Below are 18,045 nucleotides of genomic sequence, written 5' to 3'. Positions count from 1 at the left end.
CTCATGTTTTTCCTGCCAAAATGAATCACCTCACACTTCTCTGCATTGAACTTTATCCACCACTTGTCTCCCCAATCCACCAACATGTCTATGTCCTTTTGAAGTTCAAAACTATCCCCATCACAGCTGACAACATTTCCAATGTTATCATCTGCAAATGTTTAAATCATGCCCTGCACACCACAGACTAGCTCATTAATCTATATCAGGAAGAGCAAGGGTCCCAACACTAACCCCTGGGAAACCCCACAACTAAGCTTCTTCCAACCTGAAAAACCATTTATCGCTACTCTCTTTCCTGTCACTCAGCCAATTTCTTATCCATGTGCCTACGTTTCCTTTTATTCCATGACTTAGAATTTTGCTCAAGTCTGTTGTGTGGCACAGTATCAAATAAGAACATAAGAACTAGGAGCAGGAGTAGGCAATTCAGCCCCTCGAGCCTACCCTGCCATCAATACAATCATGGCTGATCTCACTTCAGCCTCAACTCCAATTTCCCCCCCCACCCGCCCCATAACCTTTCAACCCATTACTAATTAAAATTCTGTCTATCTCCTCCTTAAATTTACTCAGCATCACGGTATCCACTGCACTCTGAGGTAGTGAATTCCAGATTCACGACCCTTTGAGAAAAGTAATTTCTCCTCATCTCTGATTTAAATCTATCACCCCTTAGCCTAAAACGATGGCTTCTCGTTCTAGAATGCCCCACAAGGGGAAACATCCGCTCCACGTCTACTTTGTCTATCCCCTTTAGCATCTTATATACCTCAATTAGATCTCCTCTCATCCTTCTAAACTCGAGCGAATATAGGCCTAAACTGCTCAATCTCTCCTCATAAGACAAGCCCCACATCTCTGGAATCAATCTAGTGAACCTCCTCTGAACCACCTCCAATGCAACTACATCCTTCCTCAAGTAAGGGGACCAAAACTGTGCACAGCACTCCAGGTGCGGTCTCACCAATGCCTTGTACACCATTGCTTTGTACAGTTACAACAACACTTCCCTATTTTTATACTCTATTCCTTTAGCAATAAATGCCAAAATTCCATTTGCCTTCCTTATTACCTGCTGTACCTGTATACTAGCTTTCAGCGATTCATGCACGAGGACACCCAGGTCCCTCTGCATTGGAGCATTCTGAAGTTTCTCTCTATTTGAATAATAAGTCACCTTTTTATTCTTCCGACCAAAATGGATAACCTCACACTTATCCATGTTAAACTCTATCTGCTAAAATTTGGCCCATTCACCTAACCTGTTCATATCCATTTGTAAACTTCTTTCTTCATTGCAACTTACTTTCCCACCTATTTTGGTGTCATCTGCAAATTTAGCTATAGTACCTTCTATCCCTGAATCCAAGTCATTAATATAGATTTTAAATAGTGCCACTTAAAATTCCATATACACCACATCAATAGTGTTTCCCTTATCAACCTTCTCTGCTACCTCCTCAAAAAACTCCAGCTAGTTACACATGATTTTCCCTTGATGAATCCATACTGGCTTTCCTTAATTATCCTGTGCTTGTCTAAGTGACTATTGATTTTGTCCCATACTATAGTTTCCAGAAGTTTCCCTACCACTGAGGTCAAACTGACTAGTTGCCAGCTTTATCCTTGCAACCCTTTTTGAATGCGGGTGTAACTTTGGCAATTTTCCAGACCTCTGGCACCTCCCCTGTGTCTAAGGAAGACTGAAAGATTATCACTCGTGCTTCTGCAATTTCCACTCTCACTTCCTTCACTACCCTTGGGTGCATCTCATCCAGCCCAGGAACTTTATCAATTTTAAGTAAAGATAGCCTAACACTTCCTTCCTCTCAATTGTAAGTTCTTCTAGTGTACCAGTTACCTCCTCTCTCACTTTGGCCTGGGTAGCAAGTTCTTCCTTTGTAAAGACAGATGCAAAGTACTTGTTCAACACCGCTATTTCTCCAGCCTCCACATGCAAGTCTCCAATACCAACAATTTATACTGTATGAAAAGAGAGTGCTGATTTGTTGGCAAGTGGACTCTACATTAGTAAAGCCGTTGCCATGGAGAATGCACCAATGATGGTGACTAACAGTTAACCCAGGCAGTTGACATTGATTGGTCAAGGCATCGTCCTGAGGAATGAGTCAGCGAACGGCTGTCACTTATTTTGTTTAGCTGAAACAGGTGTAATGTGTGCACTGACATTTACAACAATGCTAAAAACAAAAAGCTACTGCGGATGCTGGAGGGTCATGTTGGACTCGAAACGTCAACTCTTTTCTTCTCCACCAATGCTGCCAGACCTGCTGAGTTTTTCCAGGTAATTCTGTTTTTGATTTACAACAATGCTTCTGTCTCCTGCTGCAGCTACTCAAAATCCACATTTCCAAGCTGGGGCTGCGGCTGGAGTCATTGTGGAACATCCGCAAGGCTGAGATATTCGTGGATAGTATGTACAGTGAGACGGTCACACTGCAGGTAAAGAGTGCACAGGAAGAAAGGGAATGGGTGACCGCCAGACAGTGTAAAAGCACTAGGGAGGTAGTGCAGGAGTCCCCTGGGTCGATCTCCCTTCCCAATAGACCTTCTGCTTTGGATACTGCTGGGGGAGATAGTTTCTCAAGAGAATGCAGCAAGAGCCAAGTCCGCAGCACCACGAGTGGTTCAGCAGCTCAGAGGGGGGAAAGGGGTGGGAGAGCAATAATGGTAGAGGATTCTATTGTAAGGGAAACAGATAGACGTTTCTGCGGCTGCAGACATGACATAAGGATGGTATGTTGCCTCCCAGGGCCCAATAATCTACATCCCAGGGTACTAAAGGAGGTTGTCATGGAAATAGTGGACGCGTCAGGTGCCATCTTTAAAAATTCTGCAGATTCTGGAACACTCCTGGCAGATTGGAGAGTAGCAAATGTAATCCCATTACTTAAAAAAGAGCGGAGGGAGAAAACAGCCAATCGCAGATCGGTTTAGCCTAATATCAGTAGTAGGGAAAATGCTGGAGTGTATTATAAAGGATGTGATAACCGGACACTTAGAAAATATCAACGGGATTAGACAAAGTCTAATGAAAGTTGTTTGACAAACCTTTTGGAGTTTTTTTGAGGACATAACTAGCAGAATAGATAAAGGAGAACCACTGGATGTGGTGCATTTGGATTTTCAGAAAGCTTTTGATAAAGAGGTTAGTGTGTAAAATTAAAGCACATGGGATGGGGGGTAATATATTGGCAAGGATTGAGAATTGATTAGCAGACAGGAAAGAGAGAACAGAAATAGGCAGGTCTCAATTTTGGGCCCCGTATCTCAGGAAGGATGTGCTGGACCTGGAGAGGGTCCAGAGGAGGTTCACGAGGATGATCCCAGGAATGAAAGGCTTAACATATGAGGAACGTTTGAGGACTCTGTGTCTATACTCGATGGAGTTCAGAAGGATGAGGGGGGATCTGATTGAAACTTACAGAATACTGAAAGGCCTGGATAGAGTGGAGGTAGGGAAGATGTTTCCATTAGTAGGAGAGAGTAGGACCCGAGGGCACAGCCTCAGAGTAAAGGGAAGACCTTTTACAACAGAGATGAGGGGAAATTTCTTTAGCTAGAGAGTGGTGAATCTATGGAATTCATTGCCACAGAAGGCTGTGGAGGCCAGGTCATTGAGTGTATTTAAGACCGAGATAGATAGGTTCTTGATTGGTAAGGGGATCAAAGGTTATGGGGAGAAGACAGGAGAATGAGGTTGAGAAACTTATCAGCCATGACTGAATGGTGGAGCAGACTCGATGGGCCGAATGGCCTAATTTCTGCTCCTATGTCTTATGGTCTTTTTCAGAGTGGCAGGCAGTGACTAGTGGGGTACCGTAGGGATCAGTGCTTGGGCCCCAGCTATTCACAATATATGTCAATAATTTGGATGAGGGAACCAAATGTAATATGTCCAAATTTGTTGACGACATGAAACTTGGTGGGAATGTGAGTGGTGAGGAGAATGTTAAGAGGCTTCAAGGCGATTTAGACAGTTTGAGTGAGTGGTCAAATACATGGCAGATGCAGTAGTAAGTGGATAAAAACAGAATAGCAGAGTATTATTTAAATGGTAATAAACTGGGAAATGGTGATGTACAAAGGGTCCCTGTACACCAATCACTGAAAGCAAGCATGCAGGTGCAGCAAGCAGTTAAGAAGGCAAATGGTACGTTGGCCTTCATTGCGAGAGGACTTGAGTACAGGAGCAAGGATGTCTTACTGGAGCTGTACAGGGTCTTAGTGAGACTACACCTGGAGTAGTGAGTGCAGTTTTGGTCTCCTTGCCGAAGAGGGAGTGCAGCGAAGGTTCACCAGACTGATTCCTGGGATGGCAAGATTGTCATATGAGGAGAGGCTGGGCCAACTTGGCCTGTATTCACTGGAGTTTAGAAGAATGAGAGAGATCTCATTGAAATGTGTAAAATTTTGACAGGGATGGACAGGCTGGATGCAGGGATAATGTTTTCTCTGGCTTGGGGATCTAGAACAAGGGGTCACAGTCTCAGGATACAGGGTAGACCATTTAGGACTGAAATGACAAGAGGGTGGTGAACCTATGGAATTCTATATCACAGAAGGTTGTGGAGGCCAAGGCACTGAATATATTTAAGATGGGAATAGATTTCTGGACTGTAAAATCATCAAGGGGTATGGGGAAAGCACAGGAGTATGGCGTTGAGATAGAGGATCAGCCATGATCATATTCAATGGCAGAGAAGGCTCGAAGGACTGAATGACCTACGCCTGTTCCAATTTTCTATGTTTCTCTGGACCCCTGTTGCTAGGCAACAACACAGATTTTTTTCTACTCTTGTTTGCTCTAATTCCCCTTCAAGAGTTGTAAAAATTTCATTAGAATGCAGGCACCTTTTTAAAGTGAGACTAAAACTCAACTTCTCCTTTTCTTAACACACAAATACAGAAATATAAACTAAACTTAACTTAAAGCTAAAATTTAAACTTAAAGATAAACGTTATTCTTAACACACCCAAATACACTTTTGACTTACTGAAACTATCTCTATTTCCTAACACTGGGGAGCAGAGCAATATCAATGAAGATTTCATAGGACTGGCAGCTAAAACAAACAGAACTACTTTTATTTAGTAGTTCCATGTATTTGGAGTAACATGAAATATTAAAAACCACTGATTTTCCTGGTAAGTCAAAGTGCCATATTTTGAAATTTAGCAATGCATACACTTTGAAAGTGCCCTAGAATAAACCACCATGCAAGTTTTGCTACAGGAATTTTACTTGAACTTAAGAAGCCTGCGTAATAACAATCATTTGAATTAGAACATGGTGCATTGATAAATGTTATAGACCTTGGCTGAGTATGTTTCTAGTAGTTTCAATCACTATTTAAGCAGATCAGATCCCACAAGAAAGCCAAGATAAAAAAGCTTATTACATCTTTTATAAATAGCACAAGGAGCTTCATATACAATGCAATGTCTTTAACTATTCAGGTTTACAATAATTGCAACTATGGTACAGCAATGATCCACAAACAGCAATGAAATAAATAAACACCTAATCTGCTTTCAATGACACTCAATATGTAAAATCCATATTGGATACAAGCATAGGCATTTTTCTTTTTTTTATTCATTCATGGGATGTGGGCATCGCTGGCTGGGGCAACATTTATGACCCATCCTTAGTTGCCCTTGAGAAGGTGGTGGTGAGCTGCCTTCTTGAACCGCTGCAGTCCCTGTGGTGTAGGTACACCCACAGTGCTGTTAGGAAGGGAGTTCCAGGATTTTGACCCAGCGACAGTAAAGGAACGGCGATATATTTCCAAGTCAGAATAGTGAGTGACTTAGAGGGGAACTTCCAGGTGGTGGTGTTCCCATGTGTCTGCTGCCTTCATCCTTCTAGATGGTAGTGGTTGTGGGTTTGGAAGGTACCGTTGAAGGAGCCTTGCTGAGTTTCTGCAGTGCATCTTGTAGCTGGTACACACTGCTGCTACTGTGCGTCAGTGGTGGAGGGAGTGAATGTTTGTGGATGTGGTGTCAATCAAGCGGGCTGCTTTGTTCTGAATGGTGTCAAGCTTCTTGAGTGTTGTGGGAGCTGAACTCATCCAGGCAAGTGGGGAGTATTCCTGACTTGTACCTTGTGGATGGTGGATAGGCTTTGGGAAGTCAGGAGGTGAGTTATTCGTCGCATGATTCCTAGCCTCTGAACTGTTCTTGTAGCTATAGCATTTATATGGCTAGTCCAGTTCAGTTTCTGGCCAATGGTAACCCATAGGATGTTGGTAGTGGGGGAATTTAGCAATGGTAATGCCATTGAATATCAAGGGGCAATGTTTGGATTCTCTCTTGTTGGAGATGGTCATTGCCTGGCACTTCTGTGGTGCGAATGTTACTTGCCTCTTGTCAGCCCAAGCCTGGATATTGTCCAGATCTTGCTGCATTTAGACATGGACTGCTTCAGTATCTGAGGAGTTGCGAATGGCGCTGAACATTGTGCAATCATCAGCGAACATCCCCACTTCTGACCTTATGATGGAAGGAAGGTCATTGATAAAACAGCTGAAGATGGCTGGGCCAAGGTCAGGAGCTGAGTGTCCCTGGCAGAACCCAAAGTGGGCATCAGTGAGCAGGTTACTGCAAAACAAGTGCCGCTTGATAGCATTGTTGATGACCCCCTTCCATTACTTTACTGATGATTGAGAGTAGGCTGATGGGGCGGTAATTGGCCGGGTTTAGATTTGTCCTGCTTTTTGTGTACAGGACGTACCTGGGCAATTTTCCACAAAGCCAGGTAGATGCCAGTGTTGTAGCTGTACTGGAACAGCTTGGCCAGGGATGCGGCAAGTTCTGGAGCACAAGTCTTCAGTACTATTGCCCATAGCCTTTGCAGTATCCAGTGCCTTCTGCCGTTTCTCATGGAGTGAATCGAACTGACTGAAGACTGGCATCTGTGATGCTGGGGACCTCCGGAGGAGGCTAAGATGGATCATCCATTCAGCACTTCTGGTTGAAGATTGTCGCAAATGCTTCAGTCAATGCTAAATCAAGGTTAATTATAGCCTATTACCCAAACTAGCTTACCTCCAGAAGCTGAATAGCCTTGGTATGCTGTTTTTCTCGGCACAATTGCGCTGCCTGAATTAATACCGGTAGTGGAGTCTCTGGATTCTGCTTCTGCAAACCCAATGTTAGTTTTCGACACTGATCAGCCTAGGCACAAAAAATACATAATATTTTAATGCACATATTAAACTACAGCTATATGGCCATTTTATTGAAAAACAATTGTGATAGTTATGAGTGGAGTCTTTTCTGAGTACTTCTTTTTAACCAACAATGGCAAGTTTAGCAAGGACTCCAACAATGTTTTCCATGAAGCATTAAGAAATAACTTACAAACAATACAGTTGACAATTGTATGGTTGGTTTTAACTATTATTAGTTTATAATTATCAGCTTGTTACACAGTGGGGGTCATTAAAATCCTGGATTTTGTTTTGGTGGCAAATCAGTAAAAAAAAATGATTTCTCCCCCGCCCCCAAAAGCCAAAAATATTTCCTACAGTTCCTTGGCTTAAGATCCAGCCCTGAAATAGAGAGTAAATTACACGATGCCAGAATGCACATTGGTGGATCACACTCCCGATATCAGCATGTACACTGGGTTCCATACTGCTCTAACACATTTCTACAATGATTTTCAGTGGGAAAATAAATCAAGACTGCAATTAGATAATTTCTTAAGGTGACCTGACTGTTTTATGTAAAAGACATGCACCAAGTCCTCAAACCCGAGGACCGAGGTTTCTAGCTTGGAAACACGACTGCAAGGGCTATATTTTTCATAATACAAATATCAGTTTTACATTTCCAGTTCGGTTTGAAGGAAGGACAGCTGTGCACTGACATAGTTGTCCCATTGGTAGTCCACTAAAAACTTAGCGTATGTTTAATTAAAAGTGAAAGTTATACCAAGACATTGTTAGTAAAAGCAGGATTGCAACCATTACCCTGTGTAATATCTTCAACTATTTATCATCTCACTAGCATAGTGATAATTAAGTTGAGCCACAGCAATATAAATAGGAGCCTTGATTTACAATGAACACCCCAAAATGCTTCCCATGACCAAAGCCAAAGTTCTGTCCCAGCATTATTAACATGCTGAAAAACCTCTTAGTCTGTATCAGGGGTTCTACTAAAAAAGGGTGAAAGATTGTCTCAGTGGTCTCCTCAAGTACAGGGGCTGAGAGGAGAATGGGGTTATTGTGCAACACATCCCCGAAGAAGCTTTTGGTCCCATTCTCTCTCCATCTGCCACAATATGGGTGGCAGTGAACTGGAAAACGTACAGGGGGTTTCATTGAGGTTAAATGAGAGCATGATACTGAGACCCATGAAAGTAGTGCAGTTTGATCATGTCCATTTTAAGTCACTTGCCTGTTTCTATGCGTTTTATGGTCCAAATTAAAATATAAACTAATTTCCCCACATTTATTGAAACTGCGTGGGCTCCAAGGTTTGCAGCAATCTCCCCCCTTTAATAGTACAAACAATAAAACCTGAAAAAATACACATCTTTACTTAGCAATAGAAACTGGCTTCTGTGATCCTTAATTACACAAAACTCAAGGTGAAAAGCCAACAATAGAGCTGGAGTTTGGATTGTTAACCACAATTCACTGGTCACTGCTGCTGTGTCAGATAGAAATCAGTGAATTTTTTGCTTTGATGCAAGAATGATAATGGTTTGCATGAAGGTAGATTACAGGTTTAAACCCATTCCTGAGAATTTGGCTCAAATTATTTTTATATCAAACTGTGTTCAGTAAATTTAAAAGTCCATAAACCACAAGCACTAATGTCCTGAAAGTGCAAAAACAAATATTTGAAACTCTACTTTTCTGTGCCACATTCCTTGATATAAGACAAATAAAATCACTTTTATTCACACAGTCATTGTGCATCCAGCAATGAAAACACTACCAACTAATATGACATATAAAAATCCAGAATGCTCCTGCACACTGGTAGCTGCTCAAGTAAATGGTCACTACCACTCACGAATATTCATAGAATCATAGAATGCTTAGAAGACAGGAGGCGGCTCTTTAGCACATTCTGTCTGTACTGTAACTCACCTCGTTCCATGCATTTTCCCCTAGACCTCTACAAATCTGTTCTCTTCAGCCAAGAGAATCCAATTCTCTTTTGAAGGCCTCAATTGAAACTGCCTCCAGCACACTTTCAGGCAGTGCATTCCAGATCTCAACAATTTGCTACGTGAAAATGTTTCTCTTGTTGTCATTGTGTCAGGAAGATATATAATAATGTTATTGGAATTTATTGTAAAATAGTGGTATCTGCGTCTATGTGTGTGTGAGACTTAATTGGATTAAAGGCAGTTGGTCTGAAAGCTTTGATGTGTTAGATGATGAGCTGGGTTTGAAATGTTGAATAGGTGAACATGGGGGAAGTTTACAATGTAAGGTGTAAAAGGACATTTGCATTTTTAAGTAAACCACACTGGATTGTTTTCAAAGGAGGGGTGAAATGTGTCACCTAGCCAAGTGAAGTTAAGAAATAGTGTGTTTATTTTTCCCCAAGATTACTGGTAAAATTGGTAATGTGATAAATTTTATAGTCAGGGAGGTAAAGTCCAAAGACATAGTGAAACAATAGGAATTTGCATTCAAAGGGGAAAATATGTATAAAGTAGAGAAGGCTGTGTGCAAGGGCAGGAATTCTAAGATCTAACAACTGTGAAACTCCTTCAGCATCTAAGCCTCAAGCTGCTGTATACAAAGAACTGAAAGTAAGGAAACTCAGTTTGATTTGGATTGTTCAAGCTTTCATGTTTCTTTACCTGGATCTTTTAAAATCTATGTCTTGCTGTTGCCTTAACAAAAGTGTAACTGGGGGCTAGGTTGATTACAGGATTTAGAAGTGAGCATAGTAGTAATTTGTAGATCTATGTATGTATTTAAAATCATTCCTTCTATTAATAAAGGTTTAATTTAGTTTTGTAAGAAACCTATAAAGCTTGGTGGCCTTATTACTACTGAATTCAAGGCACGCATCTCAAAATTTTTATAAATCGCAAAACAAGTTGTGGCAGTCGTTTCAAGTTTCCCTCTGGTCTGCACTGGAGTGCTGCTTTTGGTTGCAGTGGAGTGCTCCAGTTGGAGTTTGGTGAATGAGGGAGTTTGGTGACTGAGGGAGTTCGATGAGAAGGGAAGAGGTGCTCCTTATTTTTTCTACCTTTCCCCAGGAAGAAGAACAGAGGCCTTGCTGAGTTGGAACTGGTGAGTAAATTAGAAAAGTGTAATATTTTTAAACAAGTTGCTATACTTGGGTTTAACTGAGAAGCAACAGGAATAAGGGAAATTTGGGGCCAATATAATAAAATAATATAAATAATCCAAAGTAGAATCAAGTTAAGCAAGGGAAGTAGAGTTAAGACATGGCAGGGCAGCTCAGTCGATTGGAATGAGTGTCTTGTAATACCATGGACGCTACAGGTGTCCTAGCTGACCACAAGTGCAGGAAGTGCTGTCAGCTGCAGAAACTTCAGCTCCGGGTTTCAGAGCTCGAGAGGCGGCTGGAGTCACTGTGGCCCATCCGTGAGACTGAGAGCTACGTGGATAGTATGTTCAGAGAGGTGGTCACACCACAGCTTAAGGGTCTGGAGACAGAGAGGGAATGGGTGACCACCAGGCAGTCCAAGAGGAGACGGCAGTAGTGCAGGAGTCCCCTGGGGTCCCGCTCACAAATTGGTTTTCCGTTTTGGAAGCTGGTGAGGGCACTGGTTCCTCAAAGGAGTGCAGTCAGAGCCAAATTTGTGGCACCACGAGCGGCTTGGCTGTGCAGGAGCGGAGGAAGAAAAAAGGAACAGCTATAGTGATAGGGGATTCATTGGTTAGGGGAACAGACAGGCGTTTCTGTGACCATTGATGTGACTCCAGGGTGCTATGTTGCCTCCCTGGTACCAGGGTCAAGGGTGTCACAGAGCGGCTGCAGGTCATTCTTCTGGGGGAGGGTGATCAGCCGGAGGCCGTGGTCCACATTAGTACCAATGACTGAGGTAGGAGGGGGGGATGTAGAGTCCTGAAATCAGAATTTAGGAAGCTAGGTAGAAAATTAGCAAGCAGGACCTCAAATGTAGTAATCTCCGGATTACTCCCAGTGGTTCAGGCACAGTCAAGGTATATTCCGTCGAAAGGGAAAGGTATGGCAAGCAAATCCAGAGCTCCCTGGTTGAAAAAGGAGATTGAAATTAAGATAAAGAAGAAAAAGTGCACTTATGATAGGTGTCAGGTGGAAATTACAATTGAGAACCAAGAGGAATACATAAGGTTCAGAGGGGAGGTGAAAAAGCATATTAGAGAAGTGAAGATGGATTATGAGAAAAGACTGGCAGCCAACATAAGGGGGAATCCTAAAGTCTTCTACAGACATATAAATAGGAAAAGGGTGGTAAAAGGAGGAGTTGGGCCGATTAAGGACATAAAAAGGAATTTACACATGGATGAAGAGGCCATGGCTGAGGTATTAAATGAATACTTTGCATCCGTCTTTACCAAGGAGGTAGATGCTACCCAGGACATGGTGACAGATGAGGAAACTCTGTCACTGGAAGGGTTCAAAATTGACAAGGAGGAAGTGTTGAATAGCCTGTTGGTACTTAAAGTTGACAAGGCATCGGGACCGGATGAGATGCATCTAAGGGTATTGAAGGAAGTGAGAGTAGAAATTGGAGGGGCACTGGCCATAATCTTTCAGTCTTCCCTAGACTCGGGGATGGTGCCAGAGGACTGGAGAATTGCAAATATTACACCCCTGTTCAAAAAAGGTTGCAAGGATAAACCCAGTAATTACAGACCAGTCAGTTTAACCTCAGTGGTGGGCGAAGATTCTAGAAACAATTATTCGGGATAGAATTAGTAATCACATGGAAAAATATGGGTTGATAAGGAAGAGCCACCATGGATTCCTAAAGGGGAAATTGTGTTTAACTAACTTGCTGGAGTTTTTTGAAGAGGTAACAGAAAAGGTCGATGAGGGTAATGCTGTTGATGTGATATACATGGACTTTCAAAAGACATTTGACACAGTGCCACACAACAGACTTGTGAGAAAAGTTATTGCTCATGGAATAATAGGGACAGTAGCAACATGGATACAAAACTGGCCGAAAAATAGGAAGCAGAGAGTAATGGTCAATGGATATTTTTCGGGCTTGAGAAAGGTTTGTAGTGGAGTTCCCCAGGGGTCAATATTGGGACCCTTGCTTTTCCTGATATATATTAATGATCTAGATCTTGGTATGCAGGGGACAATTTCAAAGTTTGCGGATGATTCGAAGCTTGGGAGTATTGTGAACTGCGAGGACGCCAGTGTGGAACTTCAAGAGGACATAAACAAGTTGGTGGAGTGGGCCGATAGGTGGCACATGAAGTTCAACGCGGAGAAGTGTGAGGTGATGTATTTTGTTAGGAAGAACGTGAACAGACAATATAAAATAAAGGGTGAAATTCTGAAAGGGATGCAGGAGCAGAAAGAATTGGGTAGATATGTACCTAGATCATTGAAGATAGCAGGACAGGTGGAGAGAGCAGTTAATAAACCATATAGTATCCTGGGCTTTATTAATAGGGGCATAGAGTACAAGTGCAAGGAGGTCATGCTGAATTTATAAAAGACCTCAACTGGAATATTGTGTACAGTTCTGGGTGCCACATTAAAGGACGTGAACACATTGGAGAGAGTGCAGGCGAAGTTTACAAGAATGATTCCAGGAATGAGAAACTTCAGCTATGAGGATAGATTGGAGAGGTTGGGACTGTTCTCCTTAAAGAGAAGGTGGCTAAGAAGAGATTTGATACAGATGTTCAAAATCATGAGGGGGCTATACAGAGCAGATAGGGAGAAGCTATTCCCACTCATAAGAGGATCAAGAGCAAGAGGGCACAGATTTAAAGTGATTTGCAAAAGCAGCAAATGTGACGGGAGAAAAAACTTTTTCACACAAGTGGTTCGGGTCTGGAATGTACTGTCTGGAAGTATGGTGGAGGCAGGTTCAATAGAGGCATTCAAGAGGGTATGAGATAATCAGTTGAATAGAAACAATGTGCAGGGGCACAAGGAAAAGACAGGGCAATGGCACTAGGTCATAATGCTCATTTGGAGAGCCAGTGCAGACACAATGGGCCAAATGGCCTCCTTCTGTGCCATTAAAATTCTGTGATTCCGTGATTTGAGCGGCTCAGCATTTACCATACTGCCAAAACAGTTGCTCTTTTTGCTAATTACTTGAATTGGTGCCCTCTGGTTCTTGATCCATCAGCAAATGGGAACAGTTTCTTCCTATTTACTCTGTCCAGAATCCTCATGATTTTGAGCAGCTCCATAAAAACTGCTTTTACTCTTCTCTTCTCCAAGAATATCAGCCCAGATTCACTAAACTATCCATGTAAATAGATTTTCTCATCCCCGGAACCATTCTTGTGAATTTTTTCTGCACCCTTTCTAATGCTTTCACATTCTTCCCTAAGGTGTGGTGCCCAGAACTGGACACAATACTCCAGTTGAGGTTGAGACCAGTGTTTTATACAGGTTTGTCATAACTTCCTTGCTTTTGTACTCTATGCCCCTATTAATAAAGCCCAGGATCCCGTATATTTTATCAGCTGCTTTCTCAATCTGCCCTGCCACCGATGATTTGTGCACATATAACCCCAGATTCATCTGTTCCTGCACCTGCTTTAGAATTGTATCAAATCAGCAACTCACCAAAGCTCCTTCAACAGATATTTCCATACCCAAGACCTCTACTACCTAAAAGCACAAGGGCAGAAGATGAATGGGAACACCACCACCTGCAAATTCCCCTCCAAGCCAGACATCATTCTAACTTGGATCTATACATCCGTTCCTTTACTGTCGCTGGGTCAAAATCCTGGAACTCCCTCCTGAACAGCATTCGTGGGTGTACTAGACCACATAGGCTACAGCGGATCAAGAAGGTGGCTCACCACCACCTTCTCAAAGGCAATTAGGGATGAGCAACAAATGTTGGCCTAGCCAGCAATGCCCACATTCTGTGAAAAAATAAAAAAATGCCTCTTGGAAGTCCATGTACACCACGGTTTCCTGTCACTCAGCCAATTTCATCTCCATGCTGCTTCTGTCCTGTTTATTCCAAGAGTTTTAACTTTGCTTACAAGCCTGTTATGTAGCACTTAATCAAATGTCTCTTGTTTCGTCCACATACAGGTCAACTGCATTACCCTCATCAACCCTCTCTGTTATGTGATCAAAAAACCCAAGCAACGAAAACACAGTTTGCCCTTAACAACTCCATGCTGCTTTTCCTTAATAAATCCATGTTGTGCAAGTGATTTTAATTTTCTCCCGAATTATCATTTCTGAAAGCTTTCCCGCCACCAAGATCGATAACTTTTCATAAGAATTGGGAAAAGTTAGAAATGTAATAGGTTTTAAGCAAGTGAAAGGGGCAGAGTGGAAAAAGAACCCTCCCCCATTCCTGCCATGTACTTGCTTAAAACTGGCTACACCTCTAACTTCTTGCTGTTCACATGAAAAATCAATGACTTGAAAAGTTAAATTTGTGTCCATCCTCAGATGTTCCTAGACCTGAGTATTTCCAGCATTTGCTACTTGCTTTATGTAACAATCACAGTTATGTCAACGGTTTGGCAAACAATTTGCATAAATTTCTGTGGTTGACAATGTGGAAAAATATTTGAAAAAAATATTGTTAAGATAGCAGGTAGTTGGCGGTGGGCTGATTGATAAAGCAGTAGATTTTCACATTACCTGATTTGTATGCATAGCTAACAAAGCCTTGTTGAATTCGACAGTCTGCATCTGCTTCTGGGTGAGTTTATGCTCCACCCCCTCTGTATTGGTCAGTTTTACCTTTTTCTTTGAATCAAATACATTTTGGTCCTACAAGAAAGAGTTTCAGATTTGGATTAGAAGCTTTCAGCTCACAGGCATGATACTATAAACAGGAGGTGCTGCTAATTTCACTTATAGAAAAGATATGACATTATTTGAAGGGTAGAGCCATGGTCGAAATGCAAACAACAATGGCAGTCTAAACTGAAGGCTAACTGAATGGGTAAAATAGAATACTGAAATTGCTAACAGTATGGTTCAGTCTCAGACAGTGACTGGGGAGGAGGATGAAATTGGTGACAAGTGTAGAGTTTGTGGTGGGGAGAGAAGACAATGGCTTCAGCCTTCCTATTGATAACTGGAGGAAGTTATTGCTCATCCAGGACTGGATATAATGAGTGTACATGTGGAACTTGACCCCATGTGTTCATGAGATGTCAACAAAGAGCAGTATGTAGGGTCGTACCTGGGAGGTACCCCAGAAGATGCACAGGAGTGGGGGGTGGGGGGCAGGGGGGGGTGTGTGTGTGGGGACTCTCTGGAGGTCCCCATGCAGTGACTGCACAAGGATTGCCCAGGAAATTCGAACTTTCGATGAGCAATTACCCTGAACCTGGAACCTGGAATCAGATTTAAATCAGAGACTTCACATTGCCCCTGACTACCCAACCCCTCGATTACAACCCCCACCCCCACGACTACCCCAACTACTCACCCCCACCCCGCAACTAGCAGCTCTGAATACCCTCCCCACCCCAACTAAACATCCATCACCCCCTGACCCATCCTACCCACCACCCCCTCACCAACACACAATCCTACCCACTTATCTTCTCCCAGGCTTCTCAAAGTGCATTTAAACAGAGTGACATTTAAACTTATCTGCTTGACGGCAGCTGGTGCTGTAAAAATGGGGCATGGCTTAACTTCCCCCAAAGCTGTGCCCTGCACAGAAGAGTCCCAGGAGCTGGTGCACTGCATATTTCTTTGCAGGCCCAAGTTGGAAGGTCAGGTGAGAAATGTGCAGCTCCCGACTAAGGTAAGTAAATAGGGGCAGATTGGTAATCTGCCTGTGATTGCCACTCCACGGAAGTTCTGTTCCATTATGTGCTTCATTAAGTTTCTATATTCTGATGATAATAAGCATTAACCTTCATACTAAATTGGGTCTAAACATGGACTAATAAAGTACCTTGTTGAGGGTGATGATGTTATTGGCAGTTACAGCAAGCAGTCCAACATCTGAGGGCCTGCAAAAGAGGAACAAAATATAGACATGACTCCAACTCAGGAATATACACTGAAATGTTCTAAATGTATGATCTCCACCTCTCTTTATTGCTTACTTCAATTTGATCACTTGATTGTAAAGTTGCAAAGCATCATCACTCCGCCCCTGGAGTTGCATAACATAAGCCATCTGAGCATGGATGATTGCCAGTTCAGCATCAATTTCCTCATCACTCATATCCTATAAAGGATATTCAGTATGAATAGGTTATAATTGTGAAAGTTCAAAAGGAAAATAAATTAATCTTTAAAATTAAAATTAGCATTTGGAAAGATTTTACAGAGTACATTCTAGGCAAGTATCACACAAAAATTAATCAAGTAGTATGTACCAAATTGTTACGACAAAAGCTCTTAAAGTTTCAACTAGCTCAACTTAAAGTAAGCTATTCCTGTATGTAATGGCTACTAAAACCTGATATATACGACCAAATATTTTTCACATTATCATTGGTACTAATATTCCAACAATTTTCAATGCAATTGGTGCATTATTGGTTTTTGAGGCAAACGTTGTCCTTGCTCCAAAGTAATACTAACATCATATTTTAGAATTAGAAAAGGAGGCAATAAGAGAAAAGCATTATGTAATGAAATGACTCGCAACGAGCTCACCCTGTGGTTCATTGAAGGTAAGTTTCCATTCTCACCCAAGTGGCACCAGATGGAACCCAAGTATCCTTCTACAATTAAAGAATTCTGAGGGATTGCCTGAGGTTATGGCATAGTGGTATTGTCGCTGGACTAGCAATCCAGAGACCCAGGGTAATGCTCTGGGGACCCGGGTTTGAATCCTGCCATGGCAGATGGTGGAATTTGAATTCGATAAATAAAACTGGAATTAAAAAGTCTAATGATGACCATGAAACGGTTGTTATAAAAACCCATCTGGTTCACTAATGTCCTTTCGATAAATATTTTGACAAATTTGGAAAGGACTTCACACTACTGCAGGCAAAACGTTTAAAGTTTATAATTAAGTACTCAGTAAAATGTCACGGTGTTTTCAGTAATCAGAACTTGGATTACAACGTAAAAGACCCAATTTGCAAATATTTGTTTTGCATCTAAACTGAAAAATATGCACAAAAGTTTATTGGAGCCCAGTCTATTAACGGTTTCTAATAAACATACTTTTTGCAACTTTTCAACTCTCCTTCCTTGAAGGTGATAATTTATAAGGTATATTATATTGGTACATGGTCCCAGTGACACCGACAGCCCTCTGGTACATCATCAACTGTTGGACCACCACAGCTTGACCGGTTCGACATCCACACATATATACACTGGATTGCAACTGGGAGTGGGACCCCTAGCTGATTTCTCCCTGCCTAATCCAGAAGTGAAGACAATTTTAGCATAATTGCTGCCCCTAACAAGATCCACTAATTCTGCAGGAAAAGGAATTAAACCTGGGACCTTCTTATCGATATCATGATGTTATTAATACCTTTCATAGAAAATTATTTCATTTGTAAGGGAGCCTCATTAAATAGATGCACAGGTCAGAAATAGGTCTAAAACACCATAGTGTGAATTCACCAGCCCGCATTCCTTTTGGGAGCATAGGATTGCTAAGCAAATCGTCTTATGAAGTAATGAGTGTTTACTGCAGAACTGAAAGAAAAAACGACTCAAGTTGGATTTTATGCCACGATTAAGGAGTGATTCTGCCTAATCAATTTTATACTCAGTTCACACACAAGTAATGCCAACAAAGTTCACACAATTTACTTTAGTCAGTCGAAAGGCCATTATTTTGAAATACTCACAGTATCCTCTGAATATGATTGCCGACAGAGTTCTAAAACAAAACAGAAAGTATGGTGATAAATA

At 41.9% G+C, this 18,045-nt stretch overlaps 1 protein-coding gene across 1 annotated transcript in view; it reads right to left on the bottom strand.

Moving 5' to 3' along the window:
* The window catches only part of srp72 (signal recognition particle 72), a 70,090-nt gene that overhangs the window by 35,159 nt on the left and 16,886 nt on the right, over positions 1 to 18,045 (bottom strand). The window contains exons 6-10 of the mRNA XM_078536218.1: positions 17,982 to 18,013; positions 16,263 to 16,387; positions 16,109 to 16,166; positions 14,833 to 14,964; positions 7,075 to 7,203 (exon numbers count right to left, since the gene is read on the bottom strand). Of these exons, the coding sequence (XP_078392344.1) occupies positions 7,075 to 7,203; positions 14,833 to 14,964; positions 16,109 to 16,166; positions 16,263 to 16,387; positions 17,982 to 18,013 (476 nt within the window). The remainder of the gene's footprint in view (positions 1 to 7,074; positions 7,204 to 14,832; positions 14,965 to 16,108; positions 16,167 to 16,262; positions 16,388 to 17,981; positions 18,014 to 18,045) is intronic.

This window comes from Cetorhinus maximus, unplaced genomic scaffold (assembly GCF_964194155.1).
Source record: "Cetorhinus maximus unplaced genomic scaffold, sCetMax3.hap1.1 HAP1_SCAFFOLD_998, whole genome shotgun sequence".
Classification (NCBI taxonomy): domain Eukaryota; kingdom Metazoa; phylum Chordata; class Chondrichthyes; order Lamniformes; family Cetorhinidae; genus Cetorhinus; species Cetorhinus maximus.
The sequence above is the reverse complement of the archived record's forward strand: the minus strand, read 5'-3'. Positions and strand labels throughout refer to the sequence as shown.